At 36.1% G+C, this 21,629-nt stretch overlaps 1 protein-coding gene across 4 annotated transcripts in view; it reads right to left on the bottom strand.

Annotated features, from left to right (window-relative positions):
- LOC100651189 (lachesin) overlaps positions 1-21,629 on the bottom strand; it is a 262,370-nt gene that overhangs the window by 52,869 nt on the left and 187,872 nt on the right. For all 4 annotated transcript variants that reach the window (XM_012314564.3, XM_048409621.1, XM_048409623.1 and 1 more), the window contains exons 6-7: positions 5,608-5,825; positions 2,645-2,720 (exon numbers count right to left, since the gene is read on the bottom strand). In XM_012314564.3, the coding sequence (XP_012169954.1) occupies positions 2,645-2,720; positions 5,608-5,825 (294 nt within the window). The remainder of the gene's footprint in view (positions 1-2,644; positions 2,721-5,607; positions 5,826-21,629) is intronic.

Genomic DNA, 21,629 nt, shown 5'->3' with positions numbered 1-21,629 from the left:
ATGTGGTTCATTTAATTCTTCTTTTTAGTATTTTTAGTTGTCCTCTACTTTCTGTTTATATCTCTCTATTATAATGTAACTCGCGATACATTTTATGGGTCAACTATGCCATATATTTAACAATATCAACTCTCTAGACAGGGTAGAAGGCAACGATATATCTAAATTTAATGTAATGGCTTGGAATGTAAGATTCGAAGCACGGCATTTTCTCCTATTGTTTATTTTGAATATGATATTGTTCTAAAAATCCAATTTAGACGTTAAAGTGATTAACAGCGAGTGTTACAGAATATCGATATCATTGTTCTGAAATCCCTACTTTATTAGATTATACGTACGAGTGTCCCTAATGGCCTTTCTACGATATTTAATCAACTAAGCTTGTGCGTCCAATAACTGCTAATAATCAGTGACGATTCTCGAACATGGTCCTATAACGCATTCGATTGTTCCACGTGGTTTTCAGCGGCGAGCTAATTTCAGCGTACCTTCTATCACATAACACAATAATTCAAAATTACAACTACACCTATATCGTGTCGATATATATCGTTGGAATACATATAGTTGGCGATGCTAACATCGAGATCTATGGTCAAAGACTGAACGCATATACGCCTTCCCTGATCAAATGGCACTTAATATTGCTGTTGTTCATATTCAAATAATATTAGCTAGTTCACCGGATGGATTATTGTTGTTACCGATATATTGATCAGTTTCCTATTGACCTTTGTATATTGTAGGGTTGTGGCTGTTGCAATAATTAGGTCGCGGTCATCATTAGCCCCGCAGCCAAACGGAAAAGACGAACTCGTCTGTTTTGTAACAGGAAACTAGAGAATCTGATATCCCGATTGTTTGAAAATGCTTGGGATGTTAGGAAATAAGTAATACTTAAAATAATCTGTAAATTAAAAATACGTGAATCTAAAATTTATAGAAAAATCGACGAGGTTTAGCAATAACTATAAAACGAGTAGGTGACGGAAGATGAAATTCCCTTTAACTTTGTCGAAATTTTACACCTTCCTTTCAAATCTTTGTGGACACGTTGGAAATGTTTGATGGACAAGCTCGTGGGTCCACGAGGGGAACTAGCTACGCAGCCACGGATTTCCACGAATCCGGACCGCTTTCATCCGGTTGGACAGAGGTAATCGCCTGCAGGGATCACTGGCAGCCTTTTTCTTGTCGGTAGCCTTTTATGCTAAACGTTCGCTTCATTTGAATGTCGCTAATGCGAAAAACCGATGCATACTAATGGAGAGCGGCCTCCTCGCTCTTTCTCACCCCCTCTCGTTGGAGATACCGGTTGAACACACCGAAATCATCCTTCCGTGCGCACGTGTTCGTACGTGGCGTTCACGTTTGCACAGCGACTGTCCATTTCTCCATCGGCTCTTTATGTCATATGCATACATTAGGCGAGATATACGCGCCATTTCAGAAGAAGCTGCGCGGTAAAATTGGAGATACGCTATTGCCACAATTTCCGGTAATGGTTACCCAATTCCAGTGCCAGTAACGGTAAATAAATAGAAAAGTAAGAATTTCGTGAAAAGTTTTGCTAGGTTTTGTAATATCGGTATTTTGTTTGTAATTCCTCGTTGTCTTCCAAATTGCTTTGCTCAATTTGGTATTTAGTATACCTACTTATTCAAATGTTCCACGATAATTTACATTTTACGTATTCTATAGCTAATAAGAAAATATGAACTTTCATTTTAAAAAAATAAAGTGTTTTTTGGGAAAACTGATTTTTCTGTTAAAAGCGATTCTCAATAAAGTTTCTCGATCACGAAAATCAGTTGTAATCATTCGGTGTCTCAAATCTAATGGTGTAACTGTGCGGTAGTCAAGGCTAGTGGTGCTTCCGCGCGATTTCGCGAACGATTTAATCACGGATTAATAGGTCGCCGCAAAAGCGATCCTCGAGGTTTCCAGGGTGGTTAATTAATTGCGTGTATATATTTGCCGAGGAAACCCGAATTAGTGAAATCCGATTTAGGACCGAACGTTTTGACCGAGGGACGTTCTGCAACCAATCGCTCAGCGTGTCTCTGTAAATAGTATGTCTCCTTTCGTCTCGTCTTCGTCTACTTCGTAAACACCTTACAGAACGACTGTACACCAGTGCTTCTCAATTTTTGTTATCCCTTTGCACTTTACAATCTCCGATACGATACAGCACGAAATTTTACAGATCAAATTTAAACATTCAGCAATTTATGGAAATAACTTTTATAAGAAGTTAAATATCAATCATGTATTTGGATCAAAAGTATGAGGTACTCGTTTGAAATTCGATAAACGAAATGATATCAACAAATATACGGTGTAATTGTTCCAATGAAGAAAGCAAAATTTGGCTATATGTCAAGGAATAAAACGCTTTAATTACAAAAAGAAGGAAATTTAAAAAGTGCTAGACGAGGAAGTAGGAAAAATAAATAATATTTAATTAGGATTATTTGGTATACGAAATAGCAGAGACAACCTAAAAATTCTTTACACGGAGAGCCGACAAAATTGTATCTTGTTTGCGAACCACTGGTATGCTCACCGCAACGATCCGTCATTAGCTCGACAAACGTTCCCGCGGGATATTTTAAAATGCGAGTAAACAAACGACACTTACTGTACAAACGAATTGTGCCGTCGGTCTCTCCGCGTGGATTTTTCGCGACGCACTTGTAGCTGCCGTAATCCTCCTCCTGCAAAGCAGAATAGTAACAACGTTAGAATCAAGCATCGATCAGAGTTGGCTTTTAACCAAAGTTGTGTTTACACAATAGTCAGTTATTTAACAAAATCCGAAAAAGTGTTATGTGAAAACGAACAATAGAGGTAAGAAATGTAGGTTAAATGAATATATCAATCGATCCGATTCCATTTGCTCGTATTTTCATTTTTCTTATGTTGTGCTTATCTTATGCACAATGAAGTTTTGTGCCGTTCGATAAGTCAGATTTTTGTACAAGTATAGCAGTAGGATAAAAGTGATAGAATTAGATAAAAATGTTTGACGATGCTCTTAAAATACAACAAAGAAGATAAAAAATGATAGGAGGAAGTAGGAAGAAGAACATAATATATTCTGTCATTCTGATGACATGAAGAAATTTCTCTTTTACACGATTGTCTTAAGGATATCCTCTCCATGTACGAAAATAATCTAGGAATAAATTTCGTGAGATATCACGAAACTTTTCAAATATCACCTGTTGGCTTCGCGGCTCTTCATGCCGACTAAAGTCAGAGTTCCGTAGGTGAGCATTTTCCCCTGGAATCGAAGCTAATCTTCAGAGTATCTCACGAAAAGACAATCTTGAAAATTTCTGCTCGCTTTTCCGGAAGAGGCATTGCGGTACTAGAAGTTTCGTCATTATTATAAAAAAATTGTTTCGAAAAAATTAATTTTAAGTTTTGTGTTGATTAAATGTCTTTTACTCCTTCCAGTCAGTACTATACGTCCATGAAGTTTTATACATTTATTTTTTAATACCCTGTATACGTAACAAGGGAGGTACTTTTTGCTTGGCTGAGGATGTGACGAAGGAAAACTTTTTATGTATTTTTTTTTCGTGAACACTTTTGTAGTCCAACTATATTTTCACAAAAGAATTGCATATCTTTGTTAAACAAATGACTCGTGTAAATACTCCTCGAAACACGATTCTCAAAAAAATATAAAAAGTTAATAACGATGGCTAAGAACAATAATAATTACATTTAATAGGCTACGAAAATTAAGATGTTCTTGCAAGAAAAATATCGATTTCTCGGCTGTTTATTATACATGAATAACCAAACAGTGCGAGAAAAAATACGACAAGAAATTACTTAACAAGGGAAAAAGACCACATGATCTTTGTTCCACGTTATTTAAAAAAAAAACGGAAAAATAGGAATTTTTAATTCAGGGAGCACCGGAGAATAGAAGAATATTTGCATCGCAAACAAACGAACAAACACCCAAAAAGAAAGAACCAACCTGCCATGAGATATACCTACCTACTCGCGCTAAAATAAAAAGATGCAAAATTAGCAGGGAAAATTAGTTTATCGTCGAGTTATATCTCAATAATATTAATGATGACCGATTTCAGTCTATACTTTTATGCACAATTTTAGAATAATCGATACGCGATTTCTATTTAAAATCGTTACATTATATTTTTAGTCCCATTAAATTATCTTTATTCTTACTCGGGAAATAAACGGATAAATTTTGTTTCGATGAATTCATCGTTCAAGAGATGATTTTATTTCAACCTTGGAAAACGATTTTCGACGCGTCGCTTCGAGACATGTTTCAGCGAACACGACAAACGAATTGTCTTTGCCAGATGTTGCAATTCAATCGGTAATTTTTCGCGTCGATACATTGGGATTTTTGTTTCATCGAAGAGTAACGATTCGCTTCCGATCCATCGACGAGAAAACGATATTAAAATAATTAAAAGACATCGGCTGAAGTTTAACAATCGGTGAGCATTCGCTTTTGCTTCCCCGATTCTTTGACGGAACGCGGTGAATGAAGATTGAAACGATTACCCGAGAAAATAGAATTGCGAATTTTTCTATGAAATGCTGTGTTTATGCGTTACTGTATTAATTTTGACGCTGTGATATTTCATCAAAAGTATATTTATAATAATTAAAAAGTATAATTGTTTATCAGAGAACCAGACTAATTGGAAGAATTATTCCATATTTTTTAGGAAAGTAGAAAAATAATAATAACAGAAGTAATGGAAATAATGGGGAACAGTATTCCATCTCTGGCTCTCATTCATTTTATTATACAAAATAGTAGTCGGTTCAAGAATATGAACAAAGCTAATGATCCGCATGTGTCTAACGAAACTTCTGCCATTATGATATGGTTTTATTTCATCAAATTTTCGTAATATCTTTTTGTATTTCCAACAAATTAATTGATATCATGTTATTAATTTTTGTAAAATTTTACCGAAAAATACATTGTCTATATTTCTTAAAATATCTGTTGGTAATCTATTTATTAAATATGCAACAATGTCGCAGTTTTCCAAAAATTTTCAATGGCCATCGCTTTTATACTAGTACGTTTTCTAACTCGGTCCATACCTGGCATCTAATTATGAAATAGATATACCGATAGATAACTTCAATGACAAATCTAATTTGGGTAAAATATCTTCTTTTTCTTGTTCCTTCAATTTTCTTCTTCTCTTCCTCCTTTAACATTATATTACCACAGACCTCCTGAACCCACATAAATAATGTGAGTAAATAAGTGTAGCTTATTCATGAAATGTCATAATGATTTATTCGCAAATCATGATTAATAAATGTTACCGTAAGAACATTTGCATGGCTAATAAGTCTTGTCTGCTGCGTGAACTACTTTACTTAATTATTAACGAACGTTCCTCGCGTACTAAAGCATGGAGTTTAAGCTTGATTCCTTTACGGTATAGTATAGTTGATAAAAATTTGACTATTTATCATATTTATTTACCGAAGCATTTTTCTCAACTATTTTTCGAAATTATTTTACTATTTACGGATATCGAAATGCCGATATAAAAGGTGAACAATGAAATCTGTTCTTACCTGCAAATCGTATATCGTAAGCGTCATGTGCGTCTTGTACGAGGGTTTCTCCGGCGTCGAAGTAGTCTTGTATTTCTTGCTCCCCTGAATCATCAGGCCATCCTCCCTGGTCCAGTAATTCAAAGAAGTCGGATGAGCCTCTGTGTGGCATTCCAGCGTAACCGTATGGTCCGAGGGTGCACCAACCAATTGGTGCGGTATCCACAGCATAGGGGGGACTGCAACGAGAAAAGTGATTGATTGGCTCATAAATGTTCCAATTACTAGCGATACAAGCAGGAGTTCGCGATCGATAACCAGTCCACGTCTATAAATCTTGGCTTGAGTTTGTCGAACACGCGTCTAAGCGCTCCCCGACTCGATCACGCTCTTATGAGACGGGAACAAAGCGGTTACAGGATCAATGAAACTCTTTCTTAACGATTGTAAGTTTTTTATATTTCATACCTTTAAATAAGTTTATTATGATACGACCACAAATAGCGTATCAGATATCCACAGTAAATAAACCAGGATCGTCTGTCTAATTAAATATCGGGAATAGTTGAATAATTAAGTGTTCTGTCGGAATCGTCTAAGTTACTTACTTTCTGAATAAATAAATTTAGTTTTTTATCAACGAGAAGACAAACATTTTCATGACATTATTCAGTATTTTTGTATCATATTTTAAGAATACCCTACTTTAAATATCCTCTAGTTATAAACCTCTACAAAAAATATAAAATGTAACTCATTACGATAAATTAACTATCTAACTGTCTAATATTTTTCTGAGGGAAAACTTGATTTTGCCCGTTAGTATATCTTTTTCGTTTTCAAACTGTTTCTTACACCAACTTGCTCTCCTTACTGTAACTTTTCTTTTTTCATTCATCAAGCTCGCGCTCGCTTTCTTTCTCTCCTTCTCTCTCGACTTTCCCGTTAAGTTTTGATCTACGCGCCGCGGGCGTCGAGCAATTAAGAGCAAATTAGCGTCAAGATGCTCGATTAAAGACAACGGGCTCGAACAACGGCGGCGCCGTGGTTGAAAATGTGCGTCAACGTTTCGACCGCATTCTCGTGTTGAATACGGCCCTGCTTCTCCACGAAAAAGAATGAAGACGGATGCCGGTGATATTTTATGGAAATTCGATAAAGTTCCTTGAATTAAAGGAACAAAAGGGAAGCGAGCCATTTTTTGCTGCTTTACAACACCGTGATGGATTGTTGTTTCTAATGGTGGAATCTGTTACGTGTCGTAACAGCGTATTAACTTTACTGACGTGAAATCGAACATTTATTTCATAAGCAGCGTTCATCGAATGAATGTGAAACATCGATACGCTGCAGCTGCGACAAACGATTGCGTTTTTAAATAATACACGTTACCTATTATTTTGTTCTTTCGCTTGTTTTTCAACATAAAAAAAGAATTGTACTATTTTTAAAGCGTAGTCATGAGGCTATAGTCGAAGCCAAAAATTAGTTAAAATATCAAGCGGGTGCTTTATCTCATCAGTTTCGAACAATCGTCAAAATATTTTTTCCTCGTCTTATAATTTTCATATACGCACAATATCGACGTAAAAGAACTTTTTGAAATTCGAATAAACGAAGTTGCAATATCAGAAATTTATATCGTATATATCAGTAGGTATATGTATGTTTCGGCTCATTTCTTTGTATGTCTTTTTCAAAATATAATTCATACAAAAAATGCACGGAGCTCCATAAAATAACCTCATAATTTCTAAAACGTGGGGATAGTTGCAATAATCGATAAGGTACCTGAACGGAAATCGAAATGTTGAATTTGGGTTAATCGGGTCTTTTAAAGCGTATTTACGAGTTAGGAAAGCGGAGAGAAAACTTCTGTATTCATTTGCAGCATGGATCGATGCTGATTGAAAAGCAACGTAAGTGATATGGAATACAGATTCGTTTTGCAATATTTGCCGTTGAACTTTGCTTTTTTGTAATTATGAATGTTTCTTTGTATTTTGCTCCATTAATTGCTTAACTGAGTTATTACTAAAACAATAGAATTTTATTTATTATTTAATTTATTTTTAAAAAATTACAATATATATATACAATTAATATATATATATTAATATACAAAAGTGGTAAAAATTTACAATATATATACAATTAATATATATATATTAATATATATTGTAATTTTTTACAAGATAAATTTCTACTGTTTTAGTAATAACTCAGTTAAGCAATTATATATATATATATATATATATAAGCTATATGTTTATAATTTTGTTAAATTTTTAAAATCTTAAAATAATTCACAATTACCAATCTCATTGTGATATTCCGAATGTGAACTTCGCGTTTTAGATTTATGTGTGTTTTACCAGATTCTAATATATAGGTACATTAATAGCAATATCAATAACGTAACGCCTATAATGCAAGATTATAATCGAATATATCAGAATAGTTAACTGTATCAAATGATTAAAATCATATCAAATAATTCACTAAAATAGTTCGTACTGCAAACATGTTAAGTACCAATAAACGAATTAAGCGTATTTAATGTAATAATATCCAAAACAGAGTTTTGTAAATGTTGATTGTCGTTATTCCTCAGTTGAACGTCGAATTACTTAAATTCCAGGATATACATTCACCATGATTAATCCAACTGTTTTTTTTTCGACACGTTAAATCTCAGAAAATAAGTCATGCAGGCTTTACCACGCTTAGACCTGCGGAGTTCCTCCAATAAAAAAGTAATTCCGCCACAACGAATGGTTTTCCATAGGAACCCTCGTGCTTCTGATAATGCCTCCATGGGATAGGAGTGCTTCACTTTAACTTAAACCTCGTAACAATACACCCAGAGACCTCGAACTTTCCTGCCATCACATTCTTCATGAAGTTCGAGACGACCCGAGCATAATTCAACATTCGCGACAAAAAAGGAGGGAAGTATGAGAATGGAGTGTATTAACGTTTGAACACGAACAAGGTATAACATATGAGACACTTTGTAATGCGAAGTGAAACAAACAGAGATTTTCGTTATTTGTCGAATGTAGACGAAGAATATTTAGTACCAACATCTATTTGGGTCCAGTTCTTCCCATAAAAATTTGAAAATTTTTTGTAGCATCATTATTCTTTCACGCGTAACTATATTTTTCTATTACATTATTCAGAAGTCATAACTATCCCAGGCTTTTAATTTATCATGCAAACGTCTGCATTAAATACATTACCTTTTAGCTTATGTACCCTTTCTGTTCTCACGCGCGTTGTACGAAGTTTTTAATACCGCGTGAATTCATGCGCTACTGCAAAACATTAAAAAATACTCCGCGAATATAGAATTCTAAATTGAAATCGATAATGAGTTGGCTGTATTATTTCGTTCGCGATCGACATCCTATCTAGACGATAATGTTTCTCCTGATAGTTTCACGTGCTATGTTTCCTATGGGCGGTTGTTTAACTTTCATTCAGAAAGAACGGAGCGAATATCAGATATTGCGTAACAACAACAAAAAAAAAAAAAGAAAAAAAAAGAAAACGGTGGAAAGGTAAAGAAACCAAAAAAAATCTGATTTTATTCTACCTCGAAGACGAAGACTGATACAAAAGTATACAGATAGTAAAGAGCTTTAAAATTTAAATAAAGATCCTCCGTCGAATGGTTTCAGGAAGCAACTTTCACCCTTCTCATTCCACGGGGAATTACATGGCTCCCTATCTCGCCAGCTTTAACAGCGGCTGCAAGCTTGATTTTCTTGATCCCTTAAGATTCTTCAGGGCATGTTTTATTTAAGGAACGCTGAAAGCTTATCTTTGAAGTCGACGGATACATGATAAATAATTTATGTTGTTAAACGAGTTGAACATCTTTTAATAACTGGTCTCTCATTTTATAAAACGTTCTTTTTTAATTCAATTCATTTCCAACCAAAAGAGGAGGAAACGGACTCACTTTCGTCTTCGTTTCCTTTTATCCTTATATAAATTTATTCAAGAGCTCGCAATTTGATTTTCCGCTTAACTTATTCGTCGTAACATGAAAATTATTTATTGGAATTCGAACTGTGTTGAATTTTAATATGTAAGTATATAGTATATATTATATTCTGGAAATATGAAATAAAAGAGTTTTTTACGTATTCTCAAAAGATGTGAATTGGTATTGTACAACTTATATTACATTTCTTCACCTTGAAAAGAAATATTAAATATTATTATTTTATTATTTTTCACAAAATCTTGTATCTTATTTCTGCTCGTGTAAGTGTTTTTAAGGCAGTTGCGCTAGTGCAATTTATTTATTTCTATTAAGAAATCTTTTGACGGGACGTGAATACAAATTTCCTGAATTCAATAAAAGTGCATCCGAATGGAATGGAAGAAGAAGAAAAGTGATACGGTGCGGCAAGTGGATGTAAATTACCTGAAAATTTAAATAAACATCCTCCTTGAATTGCTTCAGCAGAACAAAGTGCATCCCTTTGAACCTTCTTCCTTTATCCTACCACTTCCATTGATTTTCCTCCCTCTGTTAAAATTGCTTTCATTTTCTACTGTCTTCCCGCGCGAACATCATGTCTACGAATGTTACATTGCGTCGACTTTAATAAAAATATTAGATACGTACTAATGTTGCTCGCCCTATATTACGAAATTTAACTGAAAAACGAATTGGAATATTAGAAGCAAATATCCATTATTTTTCTGTTTATATTATTTCTACATTTTATCATTTTCTTTCTCTCTCTCCCTCTTCCTCCCCCTCTCTGCCTTTCTCTCTCTCTCTTTCTTTTTTTCTTAATAAATCAAAGTGAAAAAAAGATTACACATTTGAATGAATCTATTGAAAAATTACAATTAAAAATCTTTATGCAAAATGTGAAGAGAATTGTATATAATAACTTTCTTCTTATTTTCTTTGAAACATGTTAGACGGAAGAATGATAGCGCCTATATGACAATATTAGTAACTCGCCCATTTTCTTTGCTGTTTCTATGGATAGGAACGATCATAAAATGTCATTACACTTTTACAGACATTAACATTGCATTCGATATGCCTTCGTCATTCATGTATATGTCGAATAAAAGCGAAATATGGGAATATCCTTAAAATAAGACGTTTGTGCAATGTAAATGTGAAAATATCCAAATGTCGTCTGGTCCAATATAAATTGGATAAAGTTTCCCTATGCGGATTCTCTTTCGGATTTTCTTCTTCTAGATTTTTATCTTCTTCGTATAGCTTATACACGATAACAGTTTTATTTTCCACACGCTGCTAGCGTCTTAATGGCTTGACATCGTAAATCAGTTACAATGTAGTGCACGAAATCATTCGAACGTATTGGAACAGCTTCTTAAAGCGAACAGTTCTTTAATGGTTGTCTGTTTCTGCGTCCTTTTGTCGAGAAAGTGAGATTTGTAAAAAGACTTCCATGATTCGATGCGGACGAGCTAGTTTTGTCACACGGACATTCTCTCTGCATTTCAGCGCTATGTTACTAACATGTACACACATGAGGAGATGCGGACAAACGACAGAACATAAATTTTCCATATTAGAACATTTACGAGTTTGTGTCGTAGTTAATCAAGGACAATTCTAAGCTGGTATTAAACGTATTAGTGTATTAAAGAGATGTGGTAAAATGTAATGGTCAATGTATTTTAAAATCACTTTGAATGTAAGTACAGCGATGCTGTATGTCGGTCGCAATCGTCTCTCATTCGATTCTATCGTAGAACTCGCTGCGATAATTCGTTATGCTGATCGCTATGAAGACTCTCGTAATGATTCGCTATAAAGACTGATAATACTGCTCGTAATGATACTGACTGATAATACTCGATACGGATACTGATACTGACTTCTGGAAAGCACGTTCGTCTATTTATAACTACAGTTGTTATTATAAAAAGTTCGAATGTAATTCCGGTTGGCGATTACAAATAACGGTTTTGATCTGGAGTTCGTTATGTCTCGAATCTATCTAACATTCTAAGGCACAACAATATGAGTCGTTCCCGATTCGAATCGTCCGATGACTCACGTGCCGCTACAATTCTAATGATGTAAAAGTATACTCGTTAATATTAAAATCCTGAAAATATCCTCTTGTCAATAACTGTCTTTAATCAAATTCCATTGAGTTAAAGTTACAATCAATTGCATATATATGCACACAATACAATATATATAATCTAATCGTAAAGTAATGAGAATTTTGTTTTCGATCTATTCCGAGCAATTTATTTCGATATCTCGAATAGCGAAACGTATTCTCTTTTTTATATGATTATATAATATTTCTCATATATGGTAATTTATGCTTTACTAGCAATTTTGTTACCCGTTAGTCATGTGCAGCATGATTCTTTCAATTGGCATGTACAACTTAAAACACTCCTTTGAAAAATTATTCTACCCCGGTAGAAACAAGGATGGAAAGTACACAATCACGGTTTATCGCTACTTGCAGAGCAGTCACTTTGAACAAAAGAAATCTGCGGTCAGGATAATTCAGAGAACTGAACGGATGTAACGTTCAAGCAGCCGAGAAGCTAGTGTTCCGGTTTTCAATGGCGGAGAAAGCAAAGTTTACCAAGCGGTGAGCATTGAAACGAATGGCTCCACATCGGTTTCATCTGGTGGCTTCTTTGAGCAAGGGCCCTGGTAAATAAGGACTCGATTAAATTCTACTCTCTTCACGGCTATTCCCTTAGAATTGACCACATCGACGATCCTGGCATCCTCTTTCTCCTTTCCTCTGTTTTCAGAGGATTTTTCCTCTGTTTTTGGAGCTGGTTCTTTGCCCCAGACTTCGACCAGAATTCTGTATTTATAGCTGGTTCCAAGTGACGTTGATCAGTTGAAACAAACGTTATTTTGATACGTCAAATACAATAAGGAATTTTTAATATAGAGGTACGATTGAAACGCGAAAATAAGTAACAATCTGAACTTTTATATATAGTGACTTCAGATCAGTTCTTCTTTTAATAAAATATATCATCACTTCACTTGCTCCTTTTCAACACTCGAACGCCGTGCGGGCTATCGAACGACTTATGCAGGCCCAAGTTCGTTTGACTCTAAATTAATTTTTTTCTTTTTTTTTGTTTAAAGTGACTGATTTATTTTACTTTCTCAAGTAATATAAATAATAATAATTGTTAATTTGAATAAAACAACAAAAATAATATATACAGATAAACAACGACTCTATAGTAAGGGGGGGGGGGGGAGAAGGTGAACACGTAACATGTCCCTTTATTAATTGAAATTGCAAGACCGAAATGCAGAACAAAATTAATATTTATTAATTAATTTCTTTTTATATTATATTTATATTTTAAAGACGATAAACTTTTTTCGTCGAACTCGTTTAGTTTCAACCATATTATTCGAGAACGAGATTGACGAATTGAATTAACTGTATAGGATCGTTGTAAAGATATAATTTACCCATTACATTCGTGTCTACAACACATACATACCTAGAAAGAAAATTTAAACCTGTCATATCAAATATTGCATCACAGCCGTTTGATTGATTTGAAAGAGAACAAAATTAATGGAATTCAGCGAGTCGGGGACAGCCTTATATCATACGATATCAAGTAGCCTTTGCAATCTTGATCTATCTATTTATCGATTAGTTTAATTTGCAAAATAATTAAGAAAGATAGATACTAGTTATTTATTTCTATCCGTGTTTCCAGACTATTCGTTCTGACTATCGTTTTTTTAAGTAATTTGAAAGTAATTAACATGTCGTGTATGGATCACGAAATATCTCGTGTTCGATAAAAGTTCACTGTAGATCTCGAGATTTTATCCGTGCTACACGTTATGAATGTATCGTTGTAATTAAACGCTATAAGAAAATTACAGCCTAGAATGTAACCAAAGGTGCGTAAATGTCACTAGAGATAAACGTGATTTAATGGTAACTAGAAAAACCTCTAAATATGAGACTGAATCCAATAAGAAAATCGTGAACGACAACAAAAAATGTATTATGTTCATGTGTCATTTTATCCGAATAATAGTAATTTTTCTGTAAAATATAATTTGAACAAATTTAATTTAATATTTTAATAAAGTCACATACAATTTTTTAATTGAAATATTCAAATTTTTGTAGTATGGAATAGCTCTCCTAAGATATTAATTCTATTCTAATAGTAATAATAAATAGCATTCATACGTTAATAAGATCAACACATTATGAGTTTTATCCGTTTTATCAAACACGCAAAATCGGTATTTATATATTTATAAATGTTTCATCCCTGGAGTTCCGTCAGTACCATTTTAAATGTTCGATATTAATATTTTATAAATATCACCGGTAACTAAATGAATGTTTGTTTGCATATCATCACTATTTTATTTAGACTTTCTTTGTTTTAGTAAATACAAAAGAAATTTTAATTTGTCAACTATAATGGAAGAATTTCAAAAGTTAATTCGAACGCAACTAACCCCTAACTAAACATCTAACTAACTCGAACTAAAACTAACATAATTATCGAAACGTAAACAAAAGAAAGTGAGAAATGTTTAAAAAATGTAGATCACCTAATCCCCGACCAATCCTAAAACTTTCATGAATCATTGTCAGTGCTGCCGCGTCGCGACGTTATCACATTGTCGTTCACGAATGACATACAATCGCATAGATCGTCGTGAAATCTCCCCGATTTTCACAGTTATCCCGGCGAGAGTGTCCTAACATGTAATAGAGCCTCGTGAATTACTTTGGATTTCAGGGGTGGCAAACCATCCCTTCGACCCTCTTCTTATGCAGTATTCCCAGGTTCCCGATGCCGGCCGACGAGGTACTGCTGTCTTCGGATAGCGCAAAGGATATCCGACACCTTCTTAAAATGCAAAACATTCCGTCTCAGAGTGAGAAGGGAGCAGAAAGGTTCGTGGAGAGAGAGTCAGCTCCAGGCGTGACGCTTTAGACCCTTATTGCAAGCACGAGGCCTGCTATACGAAACCTTTCGACGAGTGTTACGACTCGATGTTCCATCGTCTTTTAGTCCACCCACGCTTCGTCAGTCTTCCCTGCTCTCTTTCGTATGCGACGCCAGAAGGTCCCAGATACGTCACTGTTCACTTCATTGTACGTGTAACTAAGGATTTTCCTTCTTCTTATTCCTTTGATTTGGCTTTCTTTATTTTGGTTGGGGATTTGATTTTCAATGACTCTTAGGATTCCACTTCCCACTTAATTTGTAGAAGTAAAATAATAAGAGGAAATAAAGAATCTAAGCCAAGAAAAGAAAGTATTTATACGAATATTCAAAGGCTGATATTCAAGGCTGAACAATTATGCAACGCATAAAGCAAAGTTTGTTGTCAGCATACAAATCGCATAGCCGACAAAAAGAATAATTACCAAACTGTCTACGTACCAAGAGGAATATTCGAAACAACATGAACCACAGCATCTCCGGCCAAGTCGTTATAGAACGAAATTAACCTCTAAGCCAGCAACCCCCATAAAATTTGCGGTCGATATAATTCCTACCTGTGCAATCCGACAAGCCCGTAAATTCTCATGTGGATTTTATGAAAATACCAAATATCTGGAAACAAATACTTATTCACGGCGTTAATTAGACATTAGAATTATCGGCAACTCAATGAAACTAATATCGGATATTATAAACACGTGTGAAACTCGCAAGCATTAGAAGTTAAGATATATATTATAATTATAATATAAACTTTACTAGTTATCAGTTGTGTCGATTATTAAGTCGGAGCCTCAAAACCGAAACCGTCTTAAATAATTCACAATTTTCATTATATATTATTTTTTTCGCTTATTCACGAAACTGAATTGCATTCACGGGAACTATTTTTCTAAATCTTATTGTGTACAAATCGAACAATCATGCCCGTAACATTAAACTATGATATAGAACACCATCACCGGTTTGAATTTGGTTATTTGGAGGAACACTAGCGGGTAAGATAAAAACGAAACGTAACAATGGAGAATCGTTTCAGACGGATAATTCACTTTTCACGGACGAGAAGAAAGGAGGTTCGTAAGTTGCTCTCCTTGACGAATAGCCTGCAATAAAGGGCAGTTGAGTCGAGTTACCGCGTTAAACCTCCTTGCCACAGGACCCTTGGAACTCGCGTTCCACGAGTCACACGCGAGACTGGTATTACTTTCTTTCACGGAGAACACTAACGATCTCAAATACCGTTGGATGAGAGAGAAATCGTTCGAATATCTCATGGTATCGACTAGGGGTATTTTTCCTTGGTGTTGTGAACGCGCACTCCCTTGTGCACGCTTACTTAAACCTCCGAGGGTGAAATGACTCACCTTGAGCAGCGTACAGTTTAAATATTAACCGGAGCCACCATGAAATGTAAACGACGTCGAACTAGATTGTGGGAGAACAATGTGCAGAGAACAATGTGCAGAGAACAAGCCCGAAGGTGGATAAAAGCTAATTCAGCTGGAAGTTAAACAGTGTCAAAGGTACACCCATCGGTTTGATGGGTTAGGACCGCATGGTTTGGCTTACGGGTTTGCCAGCCGTGGTCTTAAATTCATCACAGAAGCGAATCGTCCCGTATTCCTCGATTAAGAACGTTTATAGAAATTTTACGTAAATGACGATAGATTTTCATGGTATCTTATTTGATGGCAAAATAGAGTTCCATTGTATGCCGATTAACCGAATGTACCATGACCGCTAAAAGGATCGCAAAAAACTATATCTTTAAACTGGCTGAACAGATTGAATAATTCAAAAGATTGTAGAAACAATTTATCAAGTTATTTAAAGCTTAATAAATTATAAAACAAATTGTACACTATTCTTGCCACAATTTTTGTACTTTAGCAGCAAAGAATCAAAATCGTGTCTGAACGAAGTAGAGTCTCCAGGAAGTTAAAGTTTACAGTGACACAACCAGTCAGCCAAGCAAATTTTTACAAAGTACAGTTGCAATTGAATTACACGAAACTTACCAGCATAATTAACAATGATATTGCTTGAAATTCAAAACGTTAGCGACCTGATGTGGTTTAGGGTTAAAGAAAACCAGTGTCGCTGCGCCAACACGACGGAGGGAATTAACCAGCGTGAAAGTCGCAGAATTCTCGGACCACAGTTTGTCTCTTCGGTCGAAAGTTTTGCTGTTTCCTTCCTCGCGTTGGAATCTCGCGGGATTTTAATCTTCTTATAGGCAACAGCGAAATTTAATAAGAGTCGACGTTAATATGTATGGATTGGAATCTTTCGGCCGCGGCCGAATTAAGCGGGAAGAACAGTTACACCCTGACATACGATATTCTAACTGGATAAATGGATGCAATATTTGAATAAATAAATGCTTTGCAACGTCTTCCTTACAACGTGTTTATTAGTTTTATTGGTTTCTCCGCTTATTGGACTTGTTGGAACATATTTGATAGCTGAAACACAATTAGTTAACTGAAACGAATTTATAGTACAATACATTCAGCACGTGATTGTAATAAGTTCATGTAGATTCTCTGCAATATGGTTAATTTCAAAGATGTTATGAGATTATCGTCGTAAATAATTAATTGTTGTTATAAAAGGCTTGCTTCTGCAATTATAACATAGAATAATAATCGCAAAGTGGAGATTGAAACAAAAGAATGAAGAATGCAAGCAGGTCTGTAACAAGACAGGTTTGCATGTCTACAGTTAGTTTAAAGACTTTTATGTGGGTTAGTAGAGATGGATTCATTTATCTCGATACGCTAGAACACGTGAAGGCAAGACTACTAGTTGGTTGAACTTGTAAGTTTCATTCTGACTAAGATCATGATCTTAAACATTCTGCATAAACCTCTGTAGCTTATATTCCCCATAAGTCATACTTTGCTTATATAGGAGAAAAGAAGAAACAAATTTTTAAAACCACTCTTAGAATACTTGTCTATCTAATATTTAGAATACAATTTTACTACCTAACGTCATAGGTATAAATAAAGCCTGCCACGTGCCCATAATTTACAAATTCGTTCGAATTCGTTGCACATAATTTGTTGACCGGAGATGAACCGATATTTTCGCGCTAGATCCGCCGCGGCAGTGTATAAACAGAAACTTTCGCTAATGCGATTCGCTATAAACAGAGGATGAGATTTCGAGCGCGTAATGCATAGCTATACGTTGTTGCTATAATGTCGATTAAATTTTCGGCAATTACGTTGTTCAATTTGGCGCACGCACATGCTGTGCCGTGCCGAAATCCAAACTGGCTGATGCGAACAGTTTGGCAAGCTGTTTGGGTCAGCAAAGTTAAATGCTTAGAGGCCCCTTCGTGAGATTCCGAGCAAACTTTCTGCGTGAACATAGTTTCCCACCTTAAGTGAATTTGCTGTCCCGTGCACCGAGATTCCTCTGTGCCTGTGCCGACATGCAACTTTGATATTATCTGCATCGTTACCAACGAGCATTGTGCACCGTCTACGCTTCGAATCCGGTTCTTCATCCTTTTATTTACTTTAGAAGAGATCGTGCGACAGTCGTGACTATCGATATAGAAAGATCTTTCGACGTCTTAATTTAAGGCTATAATCTATAGTTTATTGGAATATCAGCGTTTTATATTTTCGAATTCAAAGTAATTGCAAATATTGGACAGAGAAGAAAAAGAAATAACTGCAATAACGGAAAACGAATGTTGATCCAGTGGCGAGCGGGAATCAAGAGAAAGTGCATTAACGCTAGATACGGTCTGATGCATTCGCGTGGGGAATCGAGCATGCCTCGGGAGATCGTAATTCGCGGACTTTACGAAAAGTAGCTATTTCGTGAATCCGAGGGTTATGGTTACGAGCATATATGGCAAATCGCGGGTGTTCGCTCGATCAGATTACCAGGCGCGGACAGAAGCGGCAGCTATTACGTTTAACGAGATGGATGTCGGGTCACGATAAGCAAACAGCTGTTTAGCTGTTTAGCAACCATGATAACGGTATTACCGTTGACCTTGCCCTTTCTTAATAGCTTCGTCGACCACCGATGGTCCACTCGGAAAGAATTACGGCGGCTTTGGTCCCAGTTTCAACGAAATTGCGTTCAACTTCTGAACTTTCTCATAAATTTTGATAAGCAGCGTCAACGAAACCTGATAGTAATACAGGTTTTTTCGACATGCGATATTGGGATATTGTCAAGTTTAGCTTATCCTCCATTGAAATATAGTTTCATTTAGAATTTCATGAAAGAATACATTCGAATAGAAAAAGGAAAATTGACAGTAGAATATAAAACAAGCTGGTCGTATCAAACAGATAAATTTCTACATATGTTATATTACATATTACATCCTCTCGATAAGATACAACTTCTGCGCGGAGCAAATTTTCAAGTAAGATGTGATTTAGGAGTTATTGAATTTAGATAGCGCATTTCAGACCATAAGCAGCTAATTGATGCATACCATTGGAGTAACACGGATGTCGATTCCGTTAGTTTGTCCATCGAACAGTTGAAGGTGTTTCCTAATCAGAGTCAAACGCCTTGAAATCACGGAACAAGCACGGGTAATTCGGACGATGCAGAGCTAAAGAACGGCCAATAAAGCGGAAAAGGGGCGAGACTAACTGACGTTGGAGAAGCGACGGCACCGGGTCGCTCTCGCGCGCTCTGTGATAAATCGATTTCGCGGCAAACGAACCGTGAAAAATGGCGGGCAGTCGCACGTGGAAAATGTGTTTCGGCTGATAGCACTTTCCACGCAGCCGCTCTCACAGGGCTGGTTGGCGCCGGTTAATGCAGTTCACCCTATGTACCCGTAAATCCGACGCTCGTTGATTGCTGCACTCCGATAGACCGAGCTTCAATCAGAAGGGGCTACTCTCATTTTAATAACAGAATTCATTGTTGTTTCTTTCGTCGATCTTTCTTCAAATTTGGAAGTCGATCTCAATCTAGGAACTTTTTCTCAACTGCAAACTAAAGAAAGATAAAGGAGTATTTTGAATTTGCGGGATCATAGACATTCTTCGGTCAACATTTATTATATTTTTTTAAATCGAATGTCAAAACAATTTATACTGTATCATGCTTATTTTATGGCCTATACACGTAAACGCTTCCACGATCCACTATACGTCTCTAGAAACCTAATAGAAACGGATAGTACAATGTGTTAATTAATCAACCTCTCTCGAACAAGCTGCAAACGCTATCCGAACATCTTGATAGAACCCTAAGAACACATTTCTATGCTCTCTCTCTCCCTTCCTTCTCTCTCTCTCTCTTACTCTTCATACTAAGCAAAACGTTCGTGCTTAGACCGAAACTATCTTCGTTCCTCGTTAACAGGAACTCAGTGGTCGTAACCAAGATTCGTAGTAGTAGGGAATTCCTTTGAATCGTGATACACGATTCGCAGCGACTAGCAACCAGAGTTCATGATACTCTTGATCTCGTTCTTAGCGTCACCGGTATTCGGGTTTAGAAGACACTCTCGGTGCAATCGAAGCTTCGAGGAAATGTAGTAAAGCGTACGCGTCCAGTGACCGCGCGACGAGGCGTGATCCTCGTTTTCGGAGCTCGGAATTCAATAACCAGTAATGCACGAACTAAGACCCGGTCTTAGTCGTCTCGGGGGAGCCTTTCGGAACTGCCTGCTAGTTCGATTTACGGTAATTTGACTGGCATTCGCCGCTGGCGTCTGCGTTTCCTCGGATGTCAAACGATCGTTGAATGGAGTAAGAGACACTCGTGCTAACTGAACATGTCCGTTCGTTGGAATAGTACAAGATGTGGAGAGGGAAAGAGATTCTTGGTTTCGAGCCCCCCTCTGCAGAGCAGATATCAGTTAGGACATTACATAGCTTACGATCAGTTGGTCGTATTACTGGTCCGCTTAACAATGGTATAACGGTATTAATTACAGGCATCCCTGGTTTACTTTATTGTCCTTAGAAATCTAAGCGTAATCCCTTAACCATTCGGATTTCGTATTTAGCACTGATCTTGGTTCTTTACAAGCTTCTAGCATGCATAAAAAATACGTAACAGGTACCTTGCTGTTTCATATTGGTCACGCGGACGAACGTTCATTCTTAAACGACATTCTTTTTACGAGACATAGCATTATTTGCTGAGCACGCACGATTTAAAAACAAAATGTTGGAGATTTACAGTCCGGAAACTCCAATTAAAATAATCTGTAGCAAAATCGACCGGATCAACGAAGCATCGTACGTATATCCGTTTAACTAGACAGCTCTGCCGCGATTCTCGCCGACTGAACTAAGTTAGCGCTGCGATGAAACTTGACTGGTACAAACTATCTTCGTAACGACAGCTGGCAGCAACATCGTTCTGGCAAGTTGCTACTGGTACTACATCTCGACGTATCAATCATACAGAACCAGCCAAAATGATATGTACCGAAGGGATCAAACTATTCTCGCATCGAAGAAAATCAACAAAAAAACAAAAAATGTCACGTTATTTACTTCGAACGATCGCTTCCTCCCACTGGCAATAGTGCACAAGAAGAGATGGTAGATTAAACCGTTCTGATATTTCTAAATTAGAAACGAGTTATTTCATAATTCAAATATCCTGAAAGTAAAAACAACTGATTTCTATTATTAAATTAAATATTAAGTTAACGATACTCACTAATAAGTATCAGTGTTAATCGCCATGGTTGATCGAATATTGCGATCGTACAAGGTTTGTTGGATTTTGCACGTGGTATGCCGAATAAGTAAAAACTACCTATCTAGCTCGAAGGGCCACACATTAACGTGGGTAATAACTACTACAACAATTGCTAAAGACAGAAGAATACCAAAGAAACTAGTGAAGACGAAATCTAATTAGAGACAACAAGCAACTATTAGCTAGGACAAGTGACGAATACGAGTATTGACTCTGCCATGAGTAACAACTAAGCAGGACAACTAACAACTAAGAATGGTGATTGACAACTAACTACTTATCTCTAAGAAGCAACCAATTTTGCGGTCGTCCTCCTC

This window comes from Bombus terrestris, chromosome 2 (assembly GCF_910591885.1).
Source record: "Bombus terrestris chromosome 2, iyBomTerr1.2, whole genome shotgun sequence".
Classification (NCBI taxonomy): Eukaryota; Metazoa; Arthropoda; class Insecta; order Hymenoptera; family Apidae; genus Bombus; species Bombus terrestris.
Note: the sequence above shows the minus strand (reverse complement) of the source record. Positions and strands in the feature narration are given on the sequence as shown.